Source organism: Notechis scutatus, chromosome 2, assembly GCF_049901735.1.
Source record: "Notechis scutatus isolate UNSWTSFEM ecotype Mainland chromosome 2, rNotScu1.2, whole genome shotgun sequence".
Classification (NCBI taxonomy): Eukaryota; Metazoa; Chordata; class Lepidosauria; order Squamata; family Elapidae; genus Notechis; species Notechis scutatus.
The window spans coordinates 109421416-109445079 of NC_142010.1; the positions used below are offsets into that span (position 1 = coordinate 109421416).

General features: G+C 40.9%; 1 protein-coding gene across 6 annotated transcripts in view; it reads left to right on the plus strand.

Annotated features, from left to right (window-relative positions):
* Positions 1–2917: 2917 nt before the first annotated feature.
* The window catches only part of MXRA7 (matrix remodeling associated 7), a 58061-nt gene continuing 37314 nt past the window's right edge, over positions 2918–23664 (plus strand). The window contains exon 1 of one of the 6 annotated variants that reach the window (XM_087955722.1): positions 2918–3707. In XM_087955722.1, the coding sequence (XP_087811848.1) occupies positions 3153–3707 (555 nt within the window). In that variant the 5' untranslated portion in view covers positions 2918–3152. The remainder of the gene's footprint in view (positions 3708–23664) is intronic. The other 5 variants (XM_087955724.1, XM_026667529.2, XM_087955720.1 and 2 more) reach the window with 5 other exon arrangements.

Below are 23664 nucleotides of genomic sequence, written 5' to 3' on the forward strand. Positions count from 1 at the left end.
AAACACAATAATGCAAGAAAAAAGTTTTTTCAAAGAGAAAAATTGCCAACATCTACTTCAAGCAACATAAATGCAGTTTCTAACCTGAGACCTTGCTAAATTAAAATCAGCTGAAAATGAAATATAGTTCAGTTTCAGAAAATGAAATGTAATCCAGAACCAGTATTTTAAAAGTGACCTTTGTGAAATCATTGCTGGTGCTTATGGTTATTGAGAATTAAGCCTTGTTTTAAAACTAAAGGTTTCCTCTGTCCAGTCGTGTCTGACTGGAAGGCGATGCTCCTCTCAGCCTCTTAGCAGTGGAAGCCAGCATTGTCCAAAGATGCTTATGTGATCATGTGCCTATATATACTTAGGCACAGGGAAATAGGTACGTGATAGCTACTCGTTTGCATGCTTTTGAACTGCTAGGTTGGCAGAAGGTGGGGCAAGTAATGTGAGCTCACATTTGCACAGTGCTCAAGTCTCAAACTCGGGCTGTCAGCTTTCAGCAGTTGACAAGCTCAGCATCTTTAACAGCTGAGCTTAGAAGACACAATTTGTGCCTTCAAACTTGTGATTAAGAATGTAGTTCAGGTGTGTTTGACTCTTAATAAAATGCAGTAGCTGCACTGCTACCACATAGCTTGCTTACCTCACTCCATATTACTGATGATGGTCTTTCCCCTTGGCTAGCAATCATACAAAATAATCTCACAAAATATACATTATATAGCTTCAAGCACTCAGTGGCAAAGACTTCTAACATTCCAACCTGCCTAGTAATTCTCTAAAAGTTCATGATTTTAGCCCTTGTCATCAATTATATTAGTGAATCAGCAAGTTCCATAAGCTGCCTCTGCAGCTGCAGCATAAAGCACCACATTATTTTAAGTAGAAAACAGGTACTAAGCAGGGGTGGGATTCTACCAGTTCTGCCTGATTCAGGTGAACCAGTAGTTACAGTGATGATTTGGCCCCACCCACCTGCCCCTGCCCTATTCTGTCCTTTTATTTCTGGGGTTTTCAGCTTAGCTGTTTGGTGCAGCACAGCAGATTGATGCTCTTTTAGAGCTGAAAAAGCAGCGTTTTGCAAACGCTGCCCAAGTGCAAAACGCACACTCACCGAACTGGTTGTTACACCAGTTGAATTGCACCACTGGTATTAAACAAAAGCAAATCCCAGTCACCTTGATATCTTCCTCTTTTGCACCAGATCCTGGATGCAGTGTTTAGTGCATCCATGAGTGCCTGCCTTAACAGGAAACAAGTGGCTCACACCCTCTTAAACCATCACTAGACCCAACAGTGCTGGATAATACTCATCCAGTCTCCAATGTCCATCCTTTTTAGGATGTGAGGTTGAGCTTCAAAAGGCCTTAGGTGAAGTGGGTTATTTGAATCCTTTTGGATTGGATTTCAGGCCAGGACACAGCACAGAAATGGCACTGATCATCAGTTTTCTGGTTCTCCTTGACTTCTCAGCAGCCTTCAATATCATCAATCATGCTATCTGCCTAGACCAGGGCTGTCAAATTCACATCATCATGGCAGCATCACGTGATGCATTGGGACTCCCCCCCTTCGCTAAACTCTGCATGGTCAGCATGTGATGCATCTGGCCCACAGCTGGGAGTTTGACAGCCCTGGTCTAGACCAAAGCAAGAATTAGGAGGCACAGTGGTTCCCCTTCATGGCTGGTTCCAACTGGTATTGCTGGGGAAAGAAGTTTCCTGTTGTATGAGATTTCAAAGGCTTGATGATGTTGAGAGAACATCTATATGAAGCTACTGGGTGAATTCATCCAATGGCCAGGGGTCAAATAACATGCTGATGATACTCAATTGAATAACAGGCTAACCAATTAATGCCTTCAAAATCTTCTCTTAGTATCTGAAGAGGGTGGGGCCTGACTGGGGAGGAACAGTTAAAGGACAACCCTGACAAGACTGGGTGATTATGTATTTTGGATTCTCCCAACACCAAGGGCTTTCCACTTTCATCTCTGGATGAGTTTGTTCTCCCCCAGACAGGTACAGCATGCAAGAGGGAAATTTCAAGGTTGCAGCTCCATAAGCAGGTGGCAACTATGAGCAGAAAGGTTCCAACTGCCCAATTGGAGCCATTCCTACATTGGATGATTCTTCCCACAGTCACTCATGCTTCAATTACCTCACATATCAACAACAGTTGAAATGTATTCCATATGTGGCTGCCTTTGACAATTATTCGAGCTAGAGCTGATCCAGATTGTAGCAGGACAAACACGAATGTATCTCAATGCCTACGCTGCTCAAACTGCACTATTGATAAATCCTATTCTTAAAATAAGGTCATCTGATGGGACTTGGATGTCATTCCTTCTCTGTCATGGAGTCTATCCTCTGGAAAAGGACACCCCTCACACTGAGGTTTGGGTCACCCCATCCTGCCATCCTAAAGACCAAATATTTGCCCGAGGTGCTAACTTAAGATATGTGTCTATTATGGGAATTGTATTAATTGGTATATTGATTTCTAGGATTATTATCTATGTTGTATTGATTGCTGCTATGAATTGGATGGCTTATACATTTGAAATATAAAGGAAGAAAAACAGAAACGAGAGTTTACTTTCTAATAGAATGATCAGGGAGGCTGGATTACCCTGAGCCAAAAAAAAAGTTTGGTTTGGTTTGCTGCAGAGTGATATATAAACCACGGTTTATGGTCTAGCACCAAACGCAATCCAACTCTCAATTTTTTGCTGGGAAGTTTACACGATCCAATATCCGATGAAGAGGGCTACTCCTCTGAAAACAGCCCTGCCTTTCCCTCCCTTCCCTCCTTCCCTTCCTTCCTTCCTTTAGTCTCTCTCCTTCCCTTTCCCCGTGTTAAGACTCATAAAAGGGAATGGCCATCCCGGCAGCCTCGACTTGCCGGGAGTGGCACCAGAAGCAGAGGGGGGCGGGCTCCGGCCAAATGACGCGGGTGTTGTGAAAACCTATCCCGCTTTCGGCTTCAGAAGAGAAGGGATTTAACCGACCGCCGCTTTCAGGCAGCTGAATTCAGTCCAGCTGCTCAGTTGCCCGGCGGCGGCGGCGGCAAAAAGAGGAGGAGAGAAAAAGCGCGAGGGGACGACGACTCGCCATCTCAGCTCCTCAGTGCTGTCGGGTCGCACAGCCGCCGGAGAAATGGATGTAGCGGTGGACTTGTACATTGCAGTCCCGCTGCTTTTCACGGTCCTGGCTGTTATTCTAGCGTCGGTCTTTGTCAAGCTAAGATCCTCGGAAGAGGACAAAGCTACCGAGCCAGCAGCGGCAAAGGAAGAAGGGGAGGCCAAGGCGAGCGCTGCTGCGGTAGACCGGACGGACGGCGAAGCACTCCAGAAGGATGAGAAGGAACCGGAGGCGGCCGGAGTGGAGCCTCGGAAGGAGAGAGGAGAGGAGGAGGAGGAGGAGGCGGTAATAAGCAGAGAAGCTGGAAGGGACGCCGTGGAGGAAATTGGGGCTGAAGAGGTGGGGACGAACGAAGGAAAGGAAGAACGGCTTCGGGAGAAGGGAAAAGAGGAGGAGGTCGACGACAAGGCTGCCCCGGAGCCGGTGAAAGCAGAAGAGCGGAGTCACGTTCAAGTGGAGCGGAAGGTGCCCGGTCAAGCGGAGTGGGACGCGGTCGTTGCTGCTCCGGTGGCTTTAGAAGAGCAAGAGGAGGAGGAGGACGAGGAGGAAGACGAGGAGGAGGAGAGCAAGGTAAGGATGGCGTGCCACGAGCAAAGGCGCTGTTGCCTTAGGCCACGCGGCGTGGGGATGTGCGCCCATCCGTGTAGAGGCACGCGAGGAGGGAGAGGACATGCATGCTCGAGTTGTCTCAGGCAAATTCTGTAAGCCAGCCAGCCGTGATGAAAAGTCCTGGGATTTTGGGCGGGGGGGGGGGATAATTGGCGGAGAAATTAAATTGGCTTTAATTCTTTTTTTCTTCCTTCGACGGTCCTCTATAGATCTCCCCTTTCTTAATTTAATTGCCTTTAGGATTTGGGGTCGCACGTGCCTCCTGCGTCAGAGCGGGAGGGGAGGCTGGATTTGATCGGTTTTAATTCCAGCCTCGCCTACTGACTTGCTCTGTCTCGGTTAGACGCCAACCACCAAACATTCCCCTAAAATGTATCCGTTATTAGCCTCTTCCCCCGACACCGACACCATTTGCTGTAACCGGCTGAAGAGAAGCCACCTGTTGCTCCCCGAAAATGTGAACAGGGAGTGCTCTTAAAAGTGGTTGAATTGTGAAGTCCTCATTGTCGCCCACCTTCCTCCCTCTGAACGAATACAAAGACGTGCAACTTAGGTTGATAAACCTTATCATAAGGCTTTGGGCGTATAGAGTCGTGGAAAAACTATGCATACCTAGTAAGGTTTTTTTGCTTGGGCTAATTTCAGCGACTCCTGCTTTAGGAATAGCCTGGAGTTTTTCTCTCTTCAATATAAATTACAAAGGGGGGAAAAAAGGACTTGCCAATCTCCTTTCTGCCTTTGGCATAGTTTTAATAACACCCCCCCATGGCCCCCTTCTGGCCGTGAGAAATTGCTGGAGTTGGGGTTTTTCCCCCCTCATAGTTGAGGAAGTGCCTGACAATCCAGGGATTCTTCTTTTCTCAGAAATGTGCCCTGGCTTAGCAACTGCATTCACAAGTAGCTCTGAATTGTAACCACTTAAAAAGAAACTAGCAATCCTTAAAAGGAGAAAGAGTGCCTTGCTAGATAGAAGTTAGTTATATTTAGCCAGTTCCAGAAAACAACAAATAGGTTTTTGCCATTTCTACCCTAAATGTGTTTGTGTGGCACAGGAATTTGGTAGCAGTTTTCTAACAAATTTTAATAAAAGATGTATTTATTAAAATTCGTTAGAAACATAAAGCAGATAGACTGATGTTGGAGTTTAAATTTAAATTTGCTAGCCAGAAAAGATAGTGCCAGATTTGTTTCCCACCACATAACAACACATTTATCTTCCCATGATGTTTCCATGTTGGGTGACTTGAACAGTTCAGTTCTTTGTATTTCTAAAAAAGGATGGACTTTCATTTTAAGAGGAGCTAATGTATTTATGGTTTTCAATATTAACAATTCTAGGCACTTAAATAGATGTTTGAGGAGCTCAAGCATTCTAGAAGTATAATCCCTCAGATTGGTCTCAGATGTGGTATTGATCAATTTAAATAGGCTCCTTTCTACAAGTTCATATGAATTCTCATTCTCTTCTCTCCCCTCCCTTTAATGTACATGTTTCTGGGTTTGCTTTGAAAACACATTTCTTTGCTAGCTCAATACAGTACATCCTTCTGTTCAATATGCCAGTCTTGCCCTTTTCAGAATATGGCATTTCTTTTCTCAAACCTTTAATTTTCTGTTCTGAGGTGCTCAATCTTTACTGGGGTGGGTTTTTTTATTTGTTTTGCATAGGAGAGAGACATATTATAGTTTTTCTCTATAAAATGATGCCATTTTAACTGGGGGAGGGGGCCATGCTTAGAGAGTGAAGTCAAGATTAAAGTCTAGGATAATTATAAATACAAAGATAGCTCTGGATGGAACCAGGCCGGCCATTTTGAAGACTTTGAGAGGTTTGAAGGTAAATGTTTGAATCCCACACCTTCTGTTTCTCTAGTTGCCCTTTATGTCATTAAAGTAGCAATATAGATATAGGCCTCGCTCAAGTATCAAGCATGAGACAATTCCCCCATTTAAAAACATCTATGTAGGCTTAAAACAGCTTTTCCTAACTATTGCCCTCAAGATGTGTTGGAAGAGCAATTTCCAGAAGTCCTATCGGGTGGGATTCTACCAGTTCGCACCTATTCGCTAGAACCGGTTGTTAACATTCTAAGCAGTTTGGAGCACTGGTTGTCAGAAGAAATTACTGGCCTAAGCCTGTAAGGAAGACAGGAAGGAAACATTCTGGTGTTGCTTACAGAAACTGCCTCTCCGTTAACCCTTATTACATTCTTGGCAGGACTAGACTTCCTGTCTCAGGAACTTCTCTGGAGTTTTTTTTCCTCCTTTGCTGGTACTTTGCTTGTGTGGAGTGACCATTCAAAGTTACAATGGCACTGAAAAAAGTGACTTATGACCATTTTTCACACTTATGACTGTTGCAGCTTCCCCACAGTCATGAGAGGCCAGGCGAGGAGATGTATGCCTCGATGTGAGTGATATTGAGTTGGCCATGCCCAGCCAGTCACATGACCACCAAGCCATGCCCACCAACTAAGCCACACCCACAGAACCAGTTGTTAAAAAATCCCACCCCTGAGTCCTACCCAATGCGGCCTTTAAAAAATGGCAATTCTGCCACTGGTGAAAGCTTGGCATAGGATGGGAACACCATCTTAAACACATTTTTAACCATCTAAGCTCTTACGCCACAATTAATGTCTTAATCTGCTACAACATAGATGGAACAAACTTCTTGAGATAGGTATAAACTTAATTAGATCTGTTAGACTTTAAGCTCCGTGAAGGAACTTCATAGCCAATTTTGCTTTTAGCCACAGATTATCAGAAAACCAGCGATAAAAAGATCCAGAAGATGGCAGAGAGTTCACTTCCATTAAAGAGTTGTGACATGTGTCCTTTCATTTGTAGGAGATTGATCATCTCTATACTTTCTGAAGGATACTTATGCATAGTTATATACCTGTATAGAAATGGTGCCATTACATGGGATAGCCTGAGTGTCAGGTTCTGTCACCTGAACTCTGCCCTCACAAAGTATGAAATTGTATCTGTACTGTATAAAAGTAATCGTCAAGATGATCGTTCATCTATATGGAAATAATGGTGTTGCCAGAAGCATTGGATTGTAGACAATGTGAGTTCCATATTATATTTCACCTATACCAAATATCTTTATTAGCAGGGGCTGAAAATCTGCATGTTGAGACATATCCCAAAATATTTTGATTCAGTTGAGATCTCTGGCTTTTTTTTTTTTTGCTCTAAAATGCATGCCAACTTAATCAGTAATAAGAGTGAGGGGATCTTATTTAATGCAAAAGATCTGCAGAGATCCAAAGTCCATTTGGACTGCAATGTTAAGAATAGTCTATTGGCAGTGAATCTTGCATCCATTTTGCTATTTTCATTTTGTTTCTGATTAATCCACTTCTCTTCCTTGCCTCTTCAGCATCTTTTACTTCAGCAGTCCCCAACCTTTTGGGCACCAGGGGACCGGTTCTAGGGGGGATTCCTTGCAAGGGAGGGCATTTCATGCACTACCTAGATCCTGAGTATGTGCAGATGAAGCTTTTTGTTTGCTTGCATGGCCCAGTTCCTAACAGACCACGGCCTGCTACCATTCCACAGCCTGGAGATTGAGGTCCCCTGTTTTAATCTACCAGAAATGAGGCTGATGAGAAGGGAAGCAGTGATTCACAAGCCAGACAGACAGAATTGTATGCCAGAACTCAGCAGGAGCTCCTAGTCTTAAGGCCATGAAAAGAAAGACTGAATATCAGTAAATAAATATCCAACTCAGAAAGTTGGAAGAAAAATGCTTAGAATTTAAATTCTGGAGCAAAGATATATTTTGACTTTGATTTGTTTTCTGTATTAGGCAGATCTTTTGTATGCCTGTGACTTCATTCTTGTTGCAGTAAAGAAACTATATTAGCCAAACGTGTTTGTGAGACGTCTGCTGATTAGCCTGTTCCAGAATAAGAGTTTGAGATCTGGAATCATAGCATTGTAGAGTCAGAAAGAACTGAAAAGATGTTAAGGGAATGCTTGAAAAAGCCTGACAAAAAGTTAAAATTATTTCCAGTTGAATTCAGCATCTGCTTTGTTAATGTGGAAGCTTACTGATCTCTCTTAGCAAAACTTGGAAGTGATTTGTCATTTGCCTTACTCCAGGGCCATAGTTTTCATCCTTGGCAACTTTAAGCTGTGTGGACTTCAATTTTCAAAATTCCCCAGCTAGGGAATGTTGCCTGGGGAATTCTGGGAATTTGAAGTCCACACAGCTTAAAGATTCCAAGATTGGAAAACACCACTGTAAGGTGTTTATTAACTATTCCATCTAGCCTACAATCCTGGAAATCCCTACAAGTTTCCCCATCCAACTAATAACCAGGCCCAAACCAGTTTAATATCATAGTCCCCACAAAGTTATCTATTTAAGCAATCTAAGCAATGGTATTTAGCTCAGATTAAGACTTAATTTTGCTTTTCAAAGCAAGCAAAATGAGTATCTAGCTAGTTGTATCAAATATACGCTGTTTGGGTCCAGACACCATTGTGCGAGAAAATGAAATTCCTTTCCCTTAATTGCTCCATCTCAAAAATAACCCAAATGATTATTTTTTATACTCCAGCCTTGTGCTTCTGCCTCAGGGATCTGTTTATCTTTGCATAATTTCCCAGGAGAAACATTGGTGACATGGAAATGTTGCCCCAAAGCAAGTCTGCTGGTCAAGCAGTCCATTAGCCAGCTGGGCTTCTTAGCACTGCTTGAAGCTACCAGCAAGATGCAGAGCATGGACCAGACTCCCCAGGTGGAAACTCACAGCTGTGCCTGTAACACACAACATTAACCAGAAGCCCGTAAGGTAAAAATGCTTGGATGGAGCCTCCCTCCTACAAGGACTGCAAAAATCCCTCAGCGAAGCAGAAGTAATTTATGTTCCTTCTTTTTCTTCTTGCTTCCTCCTCCTCCTCTTCCTCTTCCTCCTCCAGACTTTCTATGGTATCAGCATTGATCCTGGCCAATATTTACCACCTCTTAATGAAAATATTGGTAGGTTGCTGGTATGTCTTGTTATATGATTATCGATGCAGACTAAAAGAATATTTACCTTGTCTCTTAACCTACTGAGTTTCTCTTCACAAGCAAGACTGAAGTGGAAATGACTGTTTTGTGATCTTTGTCTGAGTTTGAATTGTACACACACCTGCAAACTAACTCATTAAATTATAGCCTAGCACATTAGGCATCCAATCCCATGATTAATTTAAGGTTCACTGTTAAGTATGAGGCATGGGCATAGAAACGGAGACGAGACTGCTTCTCGTGAACTTCAGCTCTTTATTTAAAGCATGATAACAGAGACAAAAAACCCCGGTTAGCAGCCACCCTTTTATAGAGTGAACTGCCATCCGGATGACCAATGAATGTTGTTATAGGGTTTGAACCTCGTCCAATGGGACTTGGCCCGCTAACAGCCAATCAGATTGCTCGGAATGAACCAATCATAACTTGCCATTATATGGGCCAATAGGAAGTGCAGGATTACGGTCCTGCTATGCAAATGAATCTTTATTAATTACATTTCTTTAATTCACAACATTCACAATGTTGGGTAGATTAAGGAACTTGGGTTCATTAAGTAAAGCGTGGCTGTACTCTCATTTCTCTTTTCCTAACCCCTCCCAAAATATGTTCTTATCGTTATGACTGAGATTTCTTTGAGAAATTTTGTGTTTTATAAAGTAAAGCTATCTGTTCATTTCTGACCTTTCACAAAGCCAGTTGGGTCAGTCATTCCCTGTCTGGCCAGGAGGAAGGCAATGGTGAAACACTTCTGAAATCTAGCCAAGAAAACTGCAAGGACTTATCCATGTACCAAAAAGCCACATCCTTAAAGGTGTGGAAACAGGATTCTACCAGACGACTTCCTCATTGAGGGCACAGGGACCAGTCACACTAGGACAGCTTTCCTTGGTTTGGTTGCCTCCAAATATCTCAGATGGCTCCTAACTTCTCCAGCCAGGATGTCCATTAGCTATCAATAATGGGTTATACTTAAAATTGTTTGGAAGGGACCAGACTGGAGAAGGCTATTAGCTAAAGCCTAAAAAGAATCAATCCTAGGGATGAAATGCCCCCACCAATAGTTATGTGAGACCTCAGGATGCTACTCTCTTCTTCCTCCAGTTGTTCCCCTAAAGAATAAGCATCAATGCAGTTGTCTGCCATCAGCCAAAGCATGAAACCAGCCTTCAAAAGGTGCCCATATAAGGAGAGTTGAGTCTGGGACTTGGAGCCAGTTGCAGGTTGGGAGCCTTGTTTGTTGGTTATCGACCCTATTTAATAAAGCTGGGCACTGGAACAGGCCAGGAGGAAAAAGAAATCCACAAATCCTTCAGCTATTCCTGTGATGACCCGTAGTCCCTCAAAATAACCCAAAACATATATTAAAGGTCCGGTAAGGCCTTCAACTTAACTTCACTGTTTTATTAGGCACAGCTTAAAGTCACAAAAGTAAAGAGGCAAACAGGAAAAGAAAAAAAAAACGCCTTGATGAGAGTTCTGAAGCAAGCTGAGGTAACTAATCATAAACTCCAGGAAAATAACTCCAGGAGAAAAGTCCATGGGAAGAAAGCCAGCAAAGATAAACCTCTTTCAAGGTAAACACTAATTGACTCCAACAATTCTAACTACACAGCTGAAAACTTATATACATAGCTCCCACCTGCAAGCCACGAGGAGGATCATGGTAATCTCCTTTTGAGTAGACCTCGCTTTTCCCTGATCCTCTCCTCCCTGCGTGCCCTAGGATGGATAGGGGATGGGCCTGGATCCTCCTCTGACTGCTTAGCCGGACTCTGCCCTTCCCCAGCCTCCTCCACCACCTCTGGAGCCACACTCCCACTCCCTGTTGGCTGTTCCTCCTCTTCCTCAGAGTGAGACTCCACCAGGGGCATGACAATTCCTTTTATTTTTTAATACAAATACATCTGTTGTTTTAATGCAGTCAATTGTACTTTATGCAGCAATGGGGACTGCACCAATATAGGACTAGGTTTGGTGAGCAGTCCTATAAGCTTCCCATCCCTTTGCTAGACCAAATGGACCTCATGGGCTGGTTTAGGGGCTCCCAAGGGATCTTAATGGGAATGAAAAAGACTGCTAGTTAGGGATTCCATTTCTGTGGTATTCCAGTACATCTGGAAGCTGATTGGTTTGGAAAGCCTACAGTCTTTATGCAGCCTCCTATTTAATGTTCAGGAGTTCATTAAAGACTTTTTGGCAAGAAATCACTGCCCATACATTGCTTTGGGGGAAAGGGGGAAAAAAGAAAATGTTATCTGTCCCTATCACTATATTTGGATAAACTCAGCAATTCACAGGCTGGCCTCAACAGTTAATCTGCAAGGGCATGTGACTCAGAACAGCTCAAAGAAAATCTGGATCTGGAAGTGCAGCATCCTTGTCACTTCAGGGAGAAAATCAATGCAGCCTTACGATATGAAGAATCAGAGGAACAGTGTGTATCAGAGTGAAGGCCCCGTGGGTGATGAATGAGCAATGAGCTTGGCTGGAATCGGGATCAGAACATTTTGATTTAGGCTAATCCAGTCCTATTTAGGTCATTGGTTTAACTGGTTGGCGTTGTCCCTGTTTCATCCAAACTACTCAAAATGCGTTTTAAAGAATATTAAATCAAACATATTAAAAGAACAGAGGTCTGGGGGAAAAAAAATCCTGGGCTATGAAGGCTATGTTACGATTTTAGAAATTGCACTCCAAAAGAATGCAATATATAGCTAAACCAGACCTCCTCCTTTCTGAAGTTTTCAGCCTACATTCTTTGGAATTTTTCAAGGCTGTTGATCAAAGGTCTAAAAAAAAAAAAAAAGGAATGTCCTGGCTTAAAAACCTGCTGGTTTGTAAGAGGCTGGGGTGTGTTTCCCTTTGCTACTGCCGCTAGAATTTGATTGCTAAATATTTTTTTAACAACTTAGATTGAAATAGCAGGAGATAGTTTTACACATTAGTCTCCTGTCCCACTCCATTAGATATTCATTCAAAAGCAGATGGGGGGGGGGGGAGAGAAAAATGGATGTATTCCTTCTCTTCCACCCCCACCCCCACACACCCCCACACACAGAGTGGTAGGAATAATAGTCCTATTTAAATTCCTTTCGTCTGCCTGGGTTTTCTTGGCTGCCTTTAGAGGGAGGCTGTGCCTGACCAGCATCCAGAGGGAGATACATTTTTCTGTATTGACTTAAGTGCTTGAAAGGTTTGGGCTGGCACGTGCCAAGCGTCTTCTTGAGCAAGTTATTTGTTTAGCTCTCTCTAAAGTGAGCTCAAGGTTGGTGGCACTGGTCGAAATACTGTAGAGTGGAGCTGCCCTTTAGCCTTTGGAAACTCTTGACATCTTGAATGTTTCTAGCTAGGGCTTAAAGTAAACTTGTTTTAAAAGAACCAATAGTTGAAATGAAGTCTCAGAACAGATAGTGATTTCATGTCATAATCTTTGAACACAAGCTAATGTTCAGTCCTCAGAAGAATTTTTTTAAACGTGAAATGTATTACTTTGTACCAGTCCTTCTAATGCAGCCTATCTCAGCCCAATTTCCTCAAAATCTATTTGCATGATCTCAGGAATTTGTCATCTTGGAGGAGGAGACAAATCTAGTCACTGTTGGTAGTTGTGTTCCAATCTCTGGCAGCTTTTTCTTCTTTTAGCATGCAAAAGGTTAAATTTAGGATCTTATGCATGCAGAACTACTGAATGATGATCTTCATTCTTCTTTTCAGGCATAGTTTCATTGTGCAGTTATATCATGTTGACTTGACCAACTATATCATTTTTGCGTTTTTCACTGGGTCATGTTCTTGAAGCCTTTTTCAATACAAATATTTGATAAAGTTATTGTTACCATTGTAAGGTCAATAACCTCTGGAAAGATATTACACCGCAGTCTTATTCTCATGCATCTGAGGATAAATCGCAATTGAAACCAGTGGGGATGATTTTTGAATAAATACATATAAGGAGCATGTTAGGAATGCAGACAGATGTATTCTAAGTTAATTGTATTTGAAAGGGAGGACCTCATATTTGCTCATGTGGACTTCCCTGTTTCTGGTTCCACAAAAAAGATATTTCTTGCCAGGTCAAGTCAAATAATTGTTAAGAGAAAGTAATGAAAAGAATTAAGTGTTCATTGATTCTTGAGAAACGAGGGTCAGGATTGAATCTCTCTGAACTTAGTTCAGAAAGATGTTCGGCTTTTGTTTCATATAGGGCTATACTTAGTATTATAAACATCTAAGAATAGAAGGTGGCATATCACAGTTTGTTCAATTTGTTCCAATGTTTAATAAACACATGCAAAATAGTGCAAGAACTTTATAGTTACACACTGAAAATTAGGCTCCTCTAAAATAATAGCTGAGCATTTAACACGTTGTCAAAGGAGAGGAAATGGAAAACAGACCTAAAATCCTTGCCCAAACTGCCTGCTTCATGCCAAAGATTAAAATATTACAAAATGGCTTCTACAACTTTAAAAATACATATTTATTCAGAATAAATAAGTAGCAACAAAGGTAATAAAAATGAGGAGGAAAATCATATTGGGGGGACAAGTTAGGGAGTATGGCACATAAGCAAGCAAGTCAGATACTGCAATGTGTGTGTTGGGTGGGGGGGAGGTGGGACAGAGTAGTTGCTCCCAAAGGAGGAATGTAAATTTCTGTCATCTAGATCTTACTTGGGAAGAAATATGACCACATAACTACTACTGAAGGCCAAGAAAGGATTGGAGAAGGATTTGCAGTACATTTTCCAAGTATAATGACATTGCATGTCTCCTTGCCAATTTGTAATCTAGGCTGGCATGATTTGTATTAAAAGAACTTTATCTAATCAGGAATATTCTACATTAATTTATTACTCTTTAGATACATACCTGAGTGCCATAAGGTCAATGTCCTTTCTCCAGCAATATCAGTGCTTTTCTAAATAGGCAGATGGTCTCTCTTAATTGGATTGTTACAGCAGGAGACATAGACAAAACAATGATAGTTTTTTTTTCCTTTTTAACAGTCTGGGGGTATATTTTATTGTGTGTGAATCCAGTACAAATATTAACTATGGTAGTTAGTTAAAATATAGTTGCTAAATATCCAACGTTTATGGATAAAGTTGTTTGCTCATATGTATACATTTAGAGCCTTAATCTCATCCTTCTTCACATATAGGGAGTTGAGGGTATCCATGCATATTTTTATAATTTTACAGGTAGCCCTCAACTTACGATTACAATTGAGCCCAAAATTTATGTTGCTAAGTGAAACGTTTGTTAAGTGAATTTTGCCCCATTTTATGAGTTTTCTTGCCTCATTGTTAAGTGAATCATTACAATTGTTAAGTTAGTAACATGGTTAAAAGTCTGTAGAGATTCTCAGTCATCCAGGTCATGGTTATCCCAAAGGTGCTCTTTCAGGAGGCAACTGGGCTTGTTTTTTCTTTTGAAGATATTTAGCTTCTCATCCAAGAAGCTTCTTCAGCTCTGACAGGATAGTGCGGAGTAACATGGTTGTTAAGTGAATCTGGCTTTGCTTGTCAGAAGGCTGCAAAAGGTGATCACATCATCCCAAAACACAGCAACTGTCATTAATATTAACCAGTTGCCAAGCATCATGTGACCATGGGGATGCTGCAACCGTAAAAACGGTCATAAATCACTTTTTTCAGTGCCATTGTAGTGTTGAACAGTCACTAAATGAAATGTTGTAAGTCAAGAACTACCTGTACTGTACCTGATAATGTTGTAAATGCAGAACTTTGTAATGTAGATAATACATGTGCAAGAAGAACACGCCATGCCTAGATGTTGCCATGTTCAGCAACAGAAAATAATGGTCTGCATGAATAAGTTACCACCAGCTTTGGAACCTGTAACAAGGCATGGTGGCATCAAAACAAGTGTATCATGTGAAGTACTTAAGCCTGACTTCATCACATGTGTGTGATCACACAACCCAATTAAAAGCCTGTTGCTACAAATGAACTTTTGTTATCTGAGTTCAGTACAGGTAATATTTTTCAAATGAGTCAGTTCATAATTTTAAGGCAGGCATTTGAGTAAATCAGGATGATTTAGAGTGAGGGAAGAATGACCTGTGAGAATAAAAATAAGTGAATGCAGGATATAGCAAAGCCTAGCTTTGGTATTCAGGACAAATTCCAACATACTTGCAAGCTTATCATGTGTATGATTCATTCTGGCTGAATTTATACACCAGTGTGCAACTTCACATTCTTTGTTGCCTAAAACTCATCAAGTGACTCACAGTAGATGACTCACTGGTAAATTGGTCGGCTCTATTGTAAAATACTGTGTTTGAGCTCTATTTATGGTGTTTGAACTGTGGTGTCCCATTCACATAATATGCATAGACACAATTCCTTGAATGGACCATATATGCTCATGGAGTGGATAAACTAATTTTGATCAAAATTCCATGAAAAGTACACCATGCACAGATAAGCTGACCTGTATTTTTCATGGCATTTTGTTAAAAATGCAAGGGTCGACTTAGATATTTTTAAAAAGTGTTGCTGTATATGCTCTTAGATAAGCCCATCTGTGGATAAGTTGAACCCAATATTTGGCCTGCATTTTGGCAATTAAAATTCTTGGCTTATCTGCTAGTGAATACCTTCCTTCCTTTCCTTCCTTCCCTTTTTCTTCTGCCTCTCAATGGTTTGTTTACCTTGAATCAGAAAGAAAATATAGTTCACCTTTGCCAAGTGGCCAACTGGCAGGGGAATTCATGTCCTTTTCTGACAAAGTGCCTTTGATGGAGAGAGAGAGTGTGTGTGTATGTCATTATTCATGTGTAATTTTTCAGCTGTCAGAAGCATATTGTAGTTTTAACAAAACAGAGTCCCTGTTTTTGGCCATTGCCCCATTCCCCATCCCCTCTCGGTGTTTTATGTTGGTTTTTAATGTGTTTAGCATCATGTCTGATGAAAAATTCTGGAGAGCGATGGGATGCCAATTGTAGCCTTTCTACTGGTTCTAATAAAGGTATCCGCATCATGTGTGGAGTGTTTCCTATCTACTGTGATGGTGGCAGTGGTGACTAGGGATAAAGGGAACCAAAGGGCAGCCTAGCTGAAGCAAGCATCAGGTTAGGAAGAGATTCTGAATTCCCTCTTGAGACAGAAGATTATTCATAATTTTATCTACCAGGGAGGGTTACTTCTCTTACTTATCCTGAAATGCAGCAGGTCACCTTGGTGGAAAGTGTCTGCAATGCTTTACCAATATTATTTTTTCCTCTTCAGAGTCATTGGCAATACAGGTAGTCCTCAACTTATGACCACAATTGGGCCCAACATTTCTGTTGGTCAGATAGTTGTTAAGTGAGTTTTTCCCAAATCTTATGACCTGTCCTGTCACAGTTGTTAAGTGAATCACCACAGTTAAGTTAGAAACATGGTTAAGTGACTCTGGCTTCCCCATTTACTTTGCTTGTCAGAAGGGTGCAAATGGTGATCACATGATGACCCCAAGGCACTGCAATTTGTCATGAATATGAATCAGTTGCTAAGCTTCTGAATTTTGATTGCATGATCAGGGGTTGCTGCAATAGTTGTGAGTGTTAAAAATAGTCGTGTCGCTTTTTTTCTATGCCATTGTAACTTCAAACAGTCACTAAATGAACTATTGTAAGTCGAGAACTACCTGTATATTACCAAATGAAAGGCATGAATAATACATTCTAGACTCCTGCCAGTAAAAAAATGGCTTATTGAGAGAGAGGGGGACAGGGACACACTGACTGAGTCTGAATCAGTGTCTGATCATGCAAAATATACAATAATTTCCTTCAGATTTCGGTACAGCCACAGGTATTTTTTTCCCATCTCACTGAGAGCAACATGTTTCCCTTGTTAACAGGAAAGATAGGTTGTGGTCCATTTTATCTAGGTTCTGGCCAGCTCTATTAAACCAGATTTACTCATCCTTTTGTCAGCTGGTAGGATTACTGGAAGACCAGAAGGTCTCTGCTGATCTTGAAGCTTGATTTCTTGGTCATAGAGATTGCCTGAGCAATTCTTTCATGAAATAACATGATGGCAACTTGTGAAGTTGGCCATCGCTCTTTGATGGAAGGGAAAGTGAGCAGTTTTACAGTATACACATGGTGCAGATGGAGCTGCAATGAGTAATTAAGATCCTTACATCCTTCTCTTGTTCTATGAGCTGGATCTTATTTCTCCCCAATGCTTCTTATGTGCTCTTCAAGCTTATAAAGCTCTGATGAAGAAGCAATTTTGAGAAGGGCCTGCTATCCTACTGAAAACTACTGCAATTCTGACCCAGAAGCTTGAGCTCAAGCAAAAATGCAGCTTTGTATCTTAAGGGCTCCTGTTTTCCATTTCATGATACCTCCTGTGCCTATGAAATGTCCTATTTGAGCTAAACTTCATGGAAGGGAACAGATTGGCCATTGACTTCCCAGTAAGAGATCCTCAGAAGCCCATCTGTATTTCATACTATGTATTTCTTCACTTGTTATTTTCTCCACACACTCAGCTCAGTGGCTGCCTCAGACAGCAGACACTATGAACCTGAACCCTGACAATTGTGATAAGGTGGGGAGCTGGATGTCATACCTGATTAAAACAGCTACTGAAGATACTTCCCCATTGCTAGAGATGAAATAAGTTTTGTTCAACTGTTATACATAGAACATGGAAGGGTCAATTTTGTGTTTTGCCTCAAGCAGCAGAATGTCATGAGCCCTTCCTTCCTCATTATGCCCTGGAGAAATTCTTGCTCATTCTGAGCTCTGTTATACCTACACATACTCATACAGAAAGTAGCCCTGCTAGACATAAATGCTTTCGACTTGTTCCAACTTATTAAACATAAGAACATTGTGTTTCTGTGAACTGAAAGTAATTACAGACAGGATACATTTGTGCTGTTTTTTTGCATTTGGTACTTATTAACCCAAGGTTGCCATTTTCCTTAAAAACAGAACAGGAATTAGCTCCAGAGCAAGGACAGAATATGCAGTATTCTACAAGGCCTGCCCAGCTCAACTATTTAGCCATTCCGCTCTGCCTTGAATGTGAAAACATTGCTTGCCATCTGGTGACCTTAAATATTGCTGTAGAAATAGAGCATAATAAATGAGGCCATATATTGTTATATGTTTGAAATCAACATAAATTATGTAAATCCTAAAATATACTAGTGCACAAAGCCTTCTCTTTCATTGCTTCCTTATGAAGGAATTGGACGGATTGTCTTTTTTTCAGAGAGAGGAAACAGCTGGAGCATTGGAGTAAAAGATATTTACCAAGATATGCTCCAAGATCCAAACTTAGGTTTTATTATTTGAATAGCCACCCATCTCAAACGAGTGATTCTGATTGTATAAACCCTATTTCGGCAGACAGTGACCCCGGGAAGCATATCTCAGCTGTCTAGTTTGTCAGCTTGTAGCAGAGCGCAGAAAATTGGCAGGCATTTCCCTGCTGAATTTCAGTGACCCGAGAGCAAGATTACTGGAACAGTTAGATTTGGATGAGGCTCCATATCTAGCCTGCACAATTCTGCTCAATCTGTTCCAGTAATCTTGCTCTAGGGTCACTGAATTTTTCCCAGTGAAAAGGGAGAAGCTATAAGCAGCAACAGGAAAACACCATCTTTTATTGGGATCATTAAAAAAAGAGCAAGGATGAAACTTTATCTCAATGAGATATCAAATGTAGTTTAAGATAGGATGTGAATATGGAGGCAGGTAGAAAGGGTACTAAATGAACTAATATGAACTGAATGGACTTGCTTCTTGGAGCCCAAGGCCTCCAAGAAATGATATAAGTTGGAATTTGTACCTAGACAAGCTCTGTATATGTACAGTGTGCCAAGTTTAAGAAGTGTAGCAACTTCCCTCAATCATTGGAACTGCTGGTTGATTTTATGCAGCTATATACCCATCGAAGCAGAAGAAGGAAGGTTCTGGCTCTGCAATTAAGCAAGGTGAGACAGCTGCCTGCTGTTTAGGATGAGGGCAGTGCAACAGTCAAAAGAATAAGAGGGCATCAGAAGTGCTGAGGGAGAGAGCTGTGTACATGGCATGGCTTGTCCTGCTGCCCTCTGACACAGATGTTTCATCACCTGCACTGAAATAAAAATGACTATGGGAAGGAAATGCTATGTTGTCCTTCTTCTCAGTCTTGAAATGTTCTTCAACTAGCCTAGTATATCCCAGGAGAGACTTGTTCCTCACGTTTTTGTTCCTCCTTCCCTCAAAGCTTTCCCCAAAATTGAATGACACATGAGAACAGAGAAAAGAATATAGGAAACCAGGAAGGAAGATTTTCATTAATACACTTTCCAGAGAATGATACTCTCATTAACCTCTCCAAAGATTGGATATTTCAATTTCTATCACCTGACTTTGTCAGGATCTCAGGTGATGGGAGTTATAGACTAAATATTTGGGGGTACTGTAGTCTGAGAGAAACATTTTACATAGTTCATAGAATACTGTGTGAATGAAAATAAAATTTCATTGATTGTTTCTCAGGTACTTCCCTTGTTGGATCCATTATTTTTTCTTACTAATGAAATAATTGGTCTTCCCTTCATGTTGTTCTGTTTGTCATAGTAATATTATTTTTTTACCATTTTCCACCTTTCACATTTCAGTAGTTCTTTTGTAGACTGCAGAACAATTCTGTGTCTAAGCATTGTGTCTCATTCTGGGTTTAGCTAAGTACCTACATCTTACTGAGTCATGGTTTTGCTTTATGGTTTACTGAATAAACCACTGAAATCAAAGGAGGTTTTTAAATGCCTAAGATCAATGTGACTTTAGATTAATTCATGCATGGGACTGTAATATCCAGTGACAGCTTGTACATGGGCAGTTCACTATCTCAAATTTTACAGGCAGGTGTCACTTTGCCCCAGGAGGAAATTATGCATGTGTGCATGCTGTATGCATGTGTGAGGGAGGGAACTGTTCATTAGTTAGCTTTCTGCCTCTCCAAGGGTCCACTTTAAAAAGTGGTCTGGACCCAAGCAAAGATGTCCAAATGCAGGGCAGCCGGCAGCCTTAGTCCCTCAGAGGCAGAGACCACCTCTGACAAGCACAGCCATGTGGAAAATGAATTGTACTTAGACAACAGCAGTCCTATTTTCCAATAAACTGACATTTCCCCATGCAGAGTCAGCTGCCTGCAAGCACACGCCTTGCTTTTCAAGGAGACAAGGTTCTGATTAATGAGCAAAGGGAAGATATTATTCCAGCTGTTCTGAAGGAATTTCTTCTTGGAGTAGGCAGGTTTTAAGAATCAGAGATATTAGGATAATCCTTTCTTCTATATATATAAAAGGATTATTGATATCTCTGATTCTTAAAATTCCTACCTACATGTAATCACAATAGCCAGCCAGCCTAAAATTTGCATAAAAGGGAAAAAATTCCACACAGCCCTTTTTTCACTTGCATTCTAATAGGGAGAAGCTTTGGGAATTATTACTGAGCATTAAACTAGACATGGATTGGAGGAAGAAATAAGATTGAAATAATCAAATAATTTAGCTGAGAGAAGTCCAGTTAAGAATTGCGGTAATGTTGGATGTGCATATTCCGTCTAAGAAAATAGAGCCTATGTGATTTCAATGAAAATGTACAGGGAATATTTACAAAACACAGTGTCAGTGAATTCTGAATCTGAGAAAAGGAGCGCATAAATCACATATACAAAGTGATGGCAACGTTCCCACCCCCAATAGTTCAATTGGCTCATCCAATTAAAAGTTGTGTATAGTATCATGTGGGCATCTCCAGGTGGTGATGAGGCCTCTGTCAGTTGACCTTGACATATTTTGATAAAGAGTTGTGGCTGCGCATAGAAGCCTAAGCAAGAAACTCCCCCCCAACTTATACAGTTCTGTTTTGTAACACCTCCAGCTCGCTTCCCATAACCATGTCCCCCCTCCTCCCTGCTACTTATGACAGCCGAAAGTTGCAAAACAAAGGAAGAAAATCTTGAAGGCTGACAGACAGAAAACTCATCTTTCAACATGCAGAATTGTTTAGTTTTTATGTAAAAGGTATGGCAAAAGAGAACTGCGTTTCAGCAACTTTGATAGTGGATAACCTGAATTAGTCTCCTTCTCAGCACCATTCCAATTCTAGTAAATTATGGAATTACTTTCTTATTTTCTTTTTCCTCTGACCTTCATGATGGTTTTTGTAGGCTCTTGCATACTTCTGAAAAAGATTTTGAAATCTCTAATAGCAAATGGGGCTAGACTCAGTAGTTCACCCCTCCCAAGTATAAAACGATGAGATCAGGCCACACATCCAGGCTGTTTTAATGCCTTCCTTTGTTAGAGCAGCTAGGATGGATGCCAGATGCCAGCAGTGAGTCCAATTAGAGGGGGCCTTAATAAGCTATTGTCCATTCTCTCTTAGGGGCTGGGAATTCAGCAAATCTGGTCCCTGTGTACATAGGAAATAATGGTTGATTTCCTCCTAACACAACATCTCTGGGAAACAAGCCACATGTTCCTGCAAGCATTTTTCAAAATTAACATGGCTGTAGTAGAGATTTAAGGCAGTCTTTTTCAACTGAGCAGCCGTTTTTAATATAGTTGACTGTAATTGCCATCTTGCTGCTGAAGGTGATACGACTTGTATCTAATAAAAATAATAAATGGAACCAAGTATATCTGACTACTATGTTTCATCTTATAGCTGGACTTCCTAAGTAACTTTCATTCCAAATTAGCATCCCAGGGTCCGCACTGCCAAATTAACTTGTCTCTCAAAATCCTATCACCTGAAAGCAAGATACGCAGTTCTTCTCAAGCAGAGTTTCTCAGCCTTGGCAACTTGAGATGTGTTCAGTTCAATTCCCAGAATTCCCCAGCCAGCATGTCCCCCAACCACACATCTTCAAGTTGCCACGGTTGAGAAACACTGTTCTAAAATATTACACATTTTAATACATTGGGAAAATGCAGGCCAGCTTTTATATTACGAAGCAAAGGCAATAATGAAAGGGTTTCATGGGTTGTGGAAGTACACTTGGAGCTTCATATAAGCCAGCTGTTACACATATAAACACCTTTGTTGTTGTAAAGAGCACCTTCTGTAGTATGTTTCTGCCTTTCTTCCATGATGAAGCTCAAGAAGAAATAGGGGCAGGTCTTGTTTGGTCTTTTATCCACATGCCAACTAAATCCAGTCCTCTTTAATATCAGCAAGGGGCACATTATATGTCTTCCAGCCAAACTCGGACCCAATTTAAGGATTTTTATCCTAATGTTAAAACATCTTTTGAGGGAGTTGGCTCACCCAAGGCCCCTGGTGGATTCCCTTAAATCCAAGTTTAATCATTTAAGAGAGACTTGCCGAAAGTACTGGTTCATGTAGATCCTTCTTCATCTCATCTTCAAAATGGCAGCATTGTTCAGAAACCATTTTTATGCCTTTGGAACTGACAAGTGACTCACTCAACCGAGCTTTGCAAGTGGGGAGGGGAGGGCTTTTTAAAGTAACCAAACACTAAACTCTGACAAGGCTATAATATGAATATCCTTTCCAAAAGAAAACAAGAATCCTAATCAAAATATTTGACTTTACAAAGTAAAATTGCAGCCCCTCCTATGATATGTGTGAACAAGCTGTATTTTTTCTGAGTATAAAAAGGAAATACTTGTGGTTCTACAAAGACCATGATGACAAAGAAATTATTTGATGATTAAACTTAATTAAAATGTTAAAGAGAGAAATGCATGATATTGAACTGCTGGTACTTATAAACATAAACACTATAGTATAAAAGAAACAGATTCTTCAAGTCAAATTAGATTTAGCAGTTGATATATGCAGAAAACCTTTCTCAGTTACAAGTAATAAAGGCAAAGAATATTCGTGGGAAATCTTCAAGGCTACACAATCAATCCCCAAGCAGTCAATCTAGAAGTTGAAGGTAGGTTCTTTGGACTCACAATCCTGAGTGGTTACCACTGAATCCAACAATTCCTGGTTTCTAAGCTGATGTGGAATCCATGCTATCAATGCCCAGGTGAAATGATGTTTATCATTAGGCAAATGCAGTTGGAGGTCTACTGTTAATGAACTAGATTAGAAATGAGCTAAAAACAGACTCAAACAAGCTTGCAAAGCCTCTCAAGAGGATAGGCTGGGTGCGAGGCCTAGAAGTCAGCTCCTTTCCTTATTACTGCATAGAGAGTTGAGACTAATATAGAAAGGGAAGAAATAGTAGTTTGATAACAAAGGATTTATCCAGAATTGGTTCTAATTACCCAGATGGGAATGTTGGCACCTTGATGTAATTATAGATAATAGTTACTGGGAGAAGTAGTATTTCAGTTCTGTTTGCAAAAACTGTTGAGTGAACAACATTGAAAAGGCCCTCATTCCTTGATATAGCATGACAATGAAATAAGCCTTTATTTAAATCAACTGTGCAGAGAAGGGAAGGAGTGGGGGCTTTCTGAGCCATTAATTTTTTTGCAAAAGATTGGAAAAAGATCTGTTTGTCAAAAAGTTACTGTATAGACATTGGGCACTGAGGCTACAGGATGCCTGTGGAAAAAGTCTTTCCTCACCTGTCAGCCCTTCAAGAAATGCCAGGAAACAGATTCTACAAGTTTGACTATAATCATACTTTATTCATGATATATAGGTTGTAGTTACATAATCCTGAAAGCCTAACAATGTCTTCCCTTCCCTCCCTCCCTCCTCATGTTTTGTAACCATTTCTTCACAATTTCTCCAAGGTCCCTGTCTGCCTTGGATTCTAGAATAACATTTTAGGATGGGAGAAATGTTTCAAACTCCAGGGACAGGAGAAGCAGTACCAGGCTGGAGCTTGTCAGATAGACAAAGAAAAAAAGATTTAGAAATGAA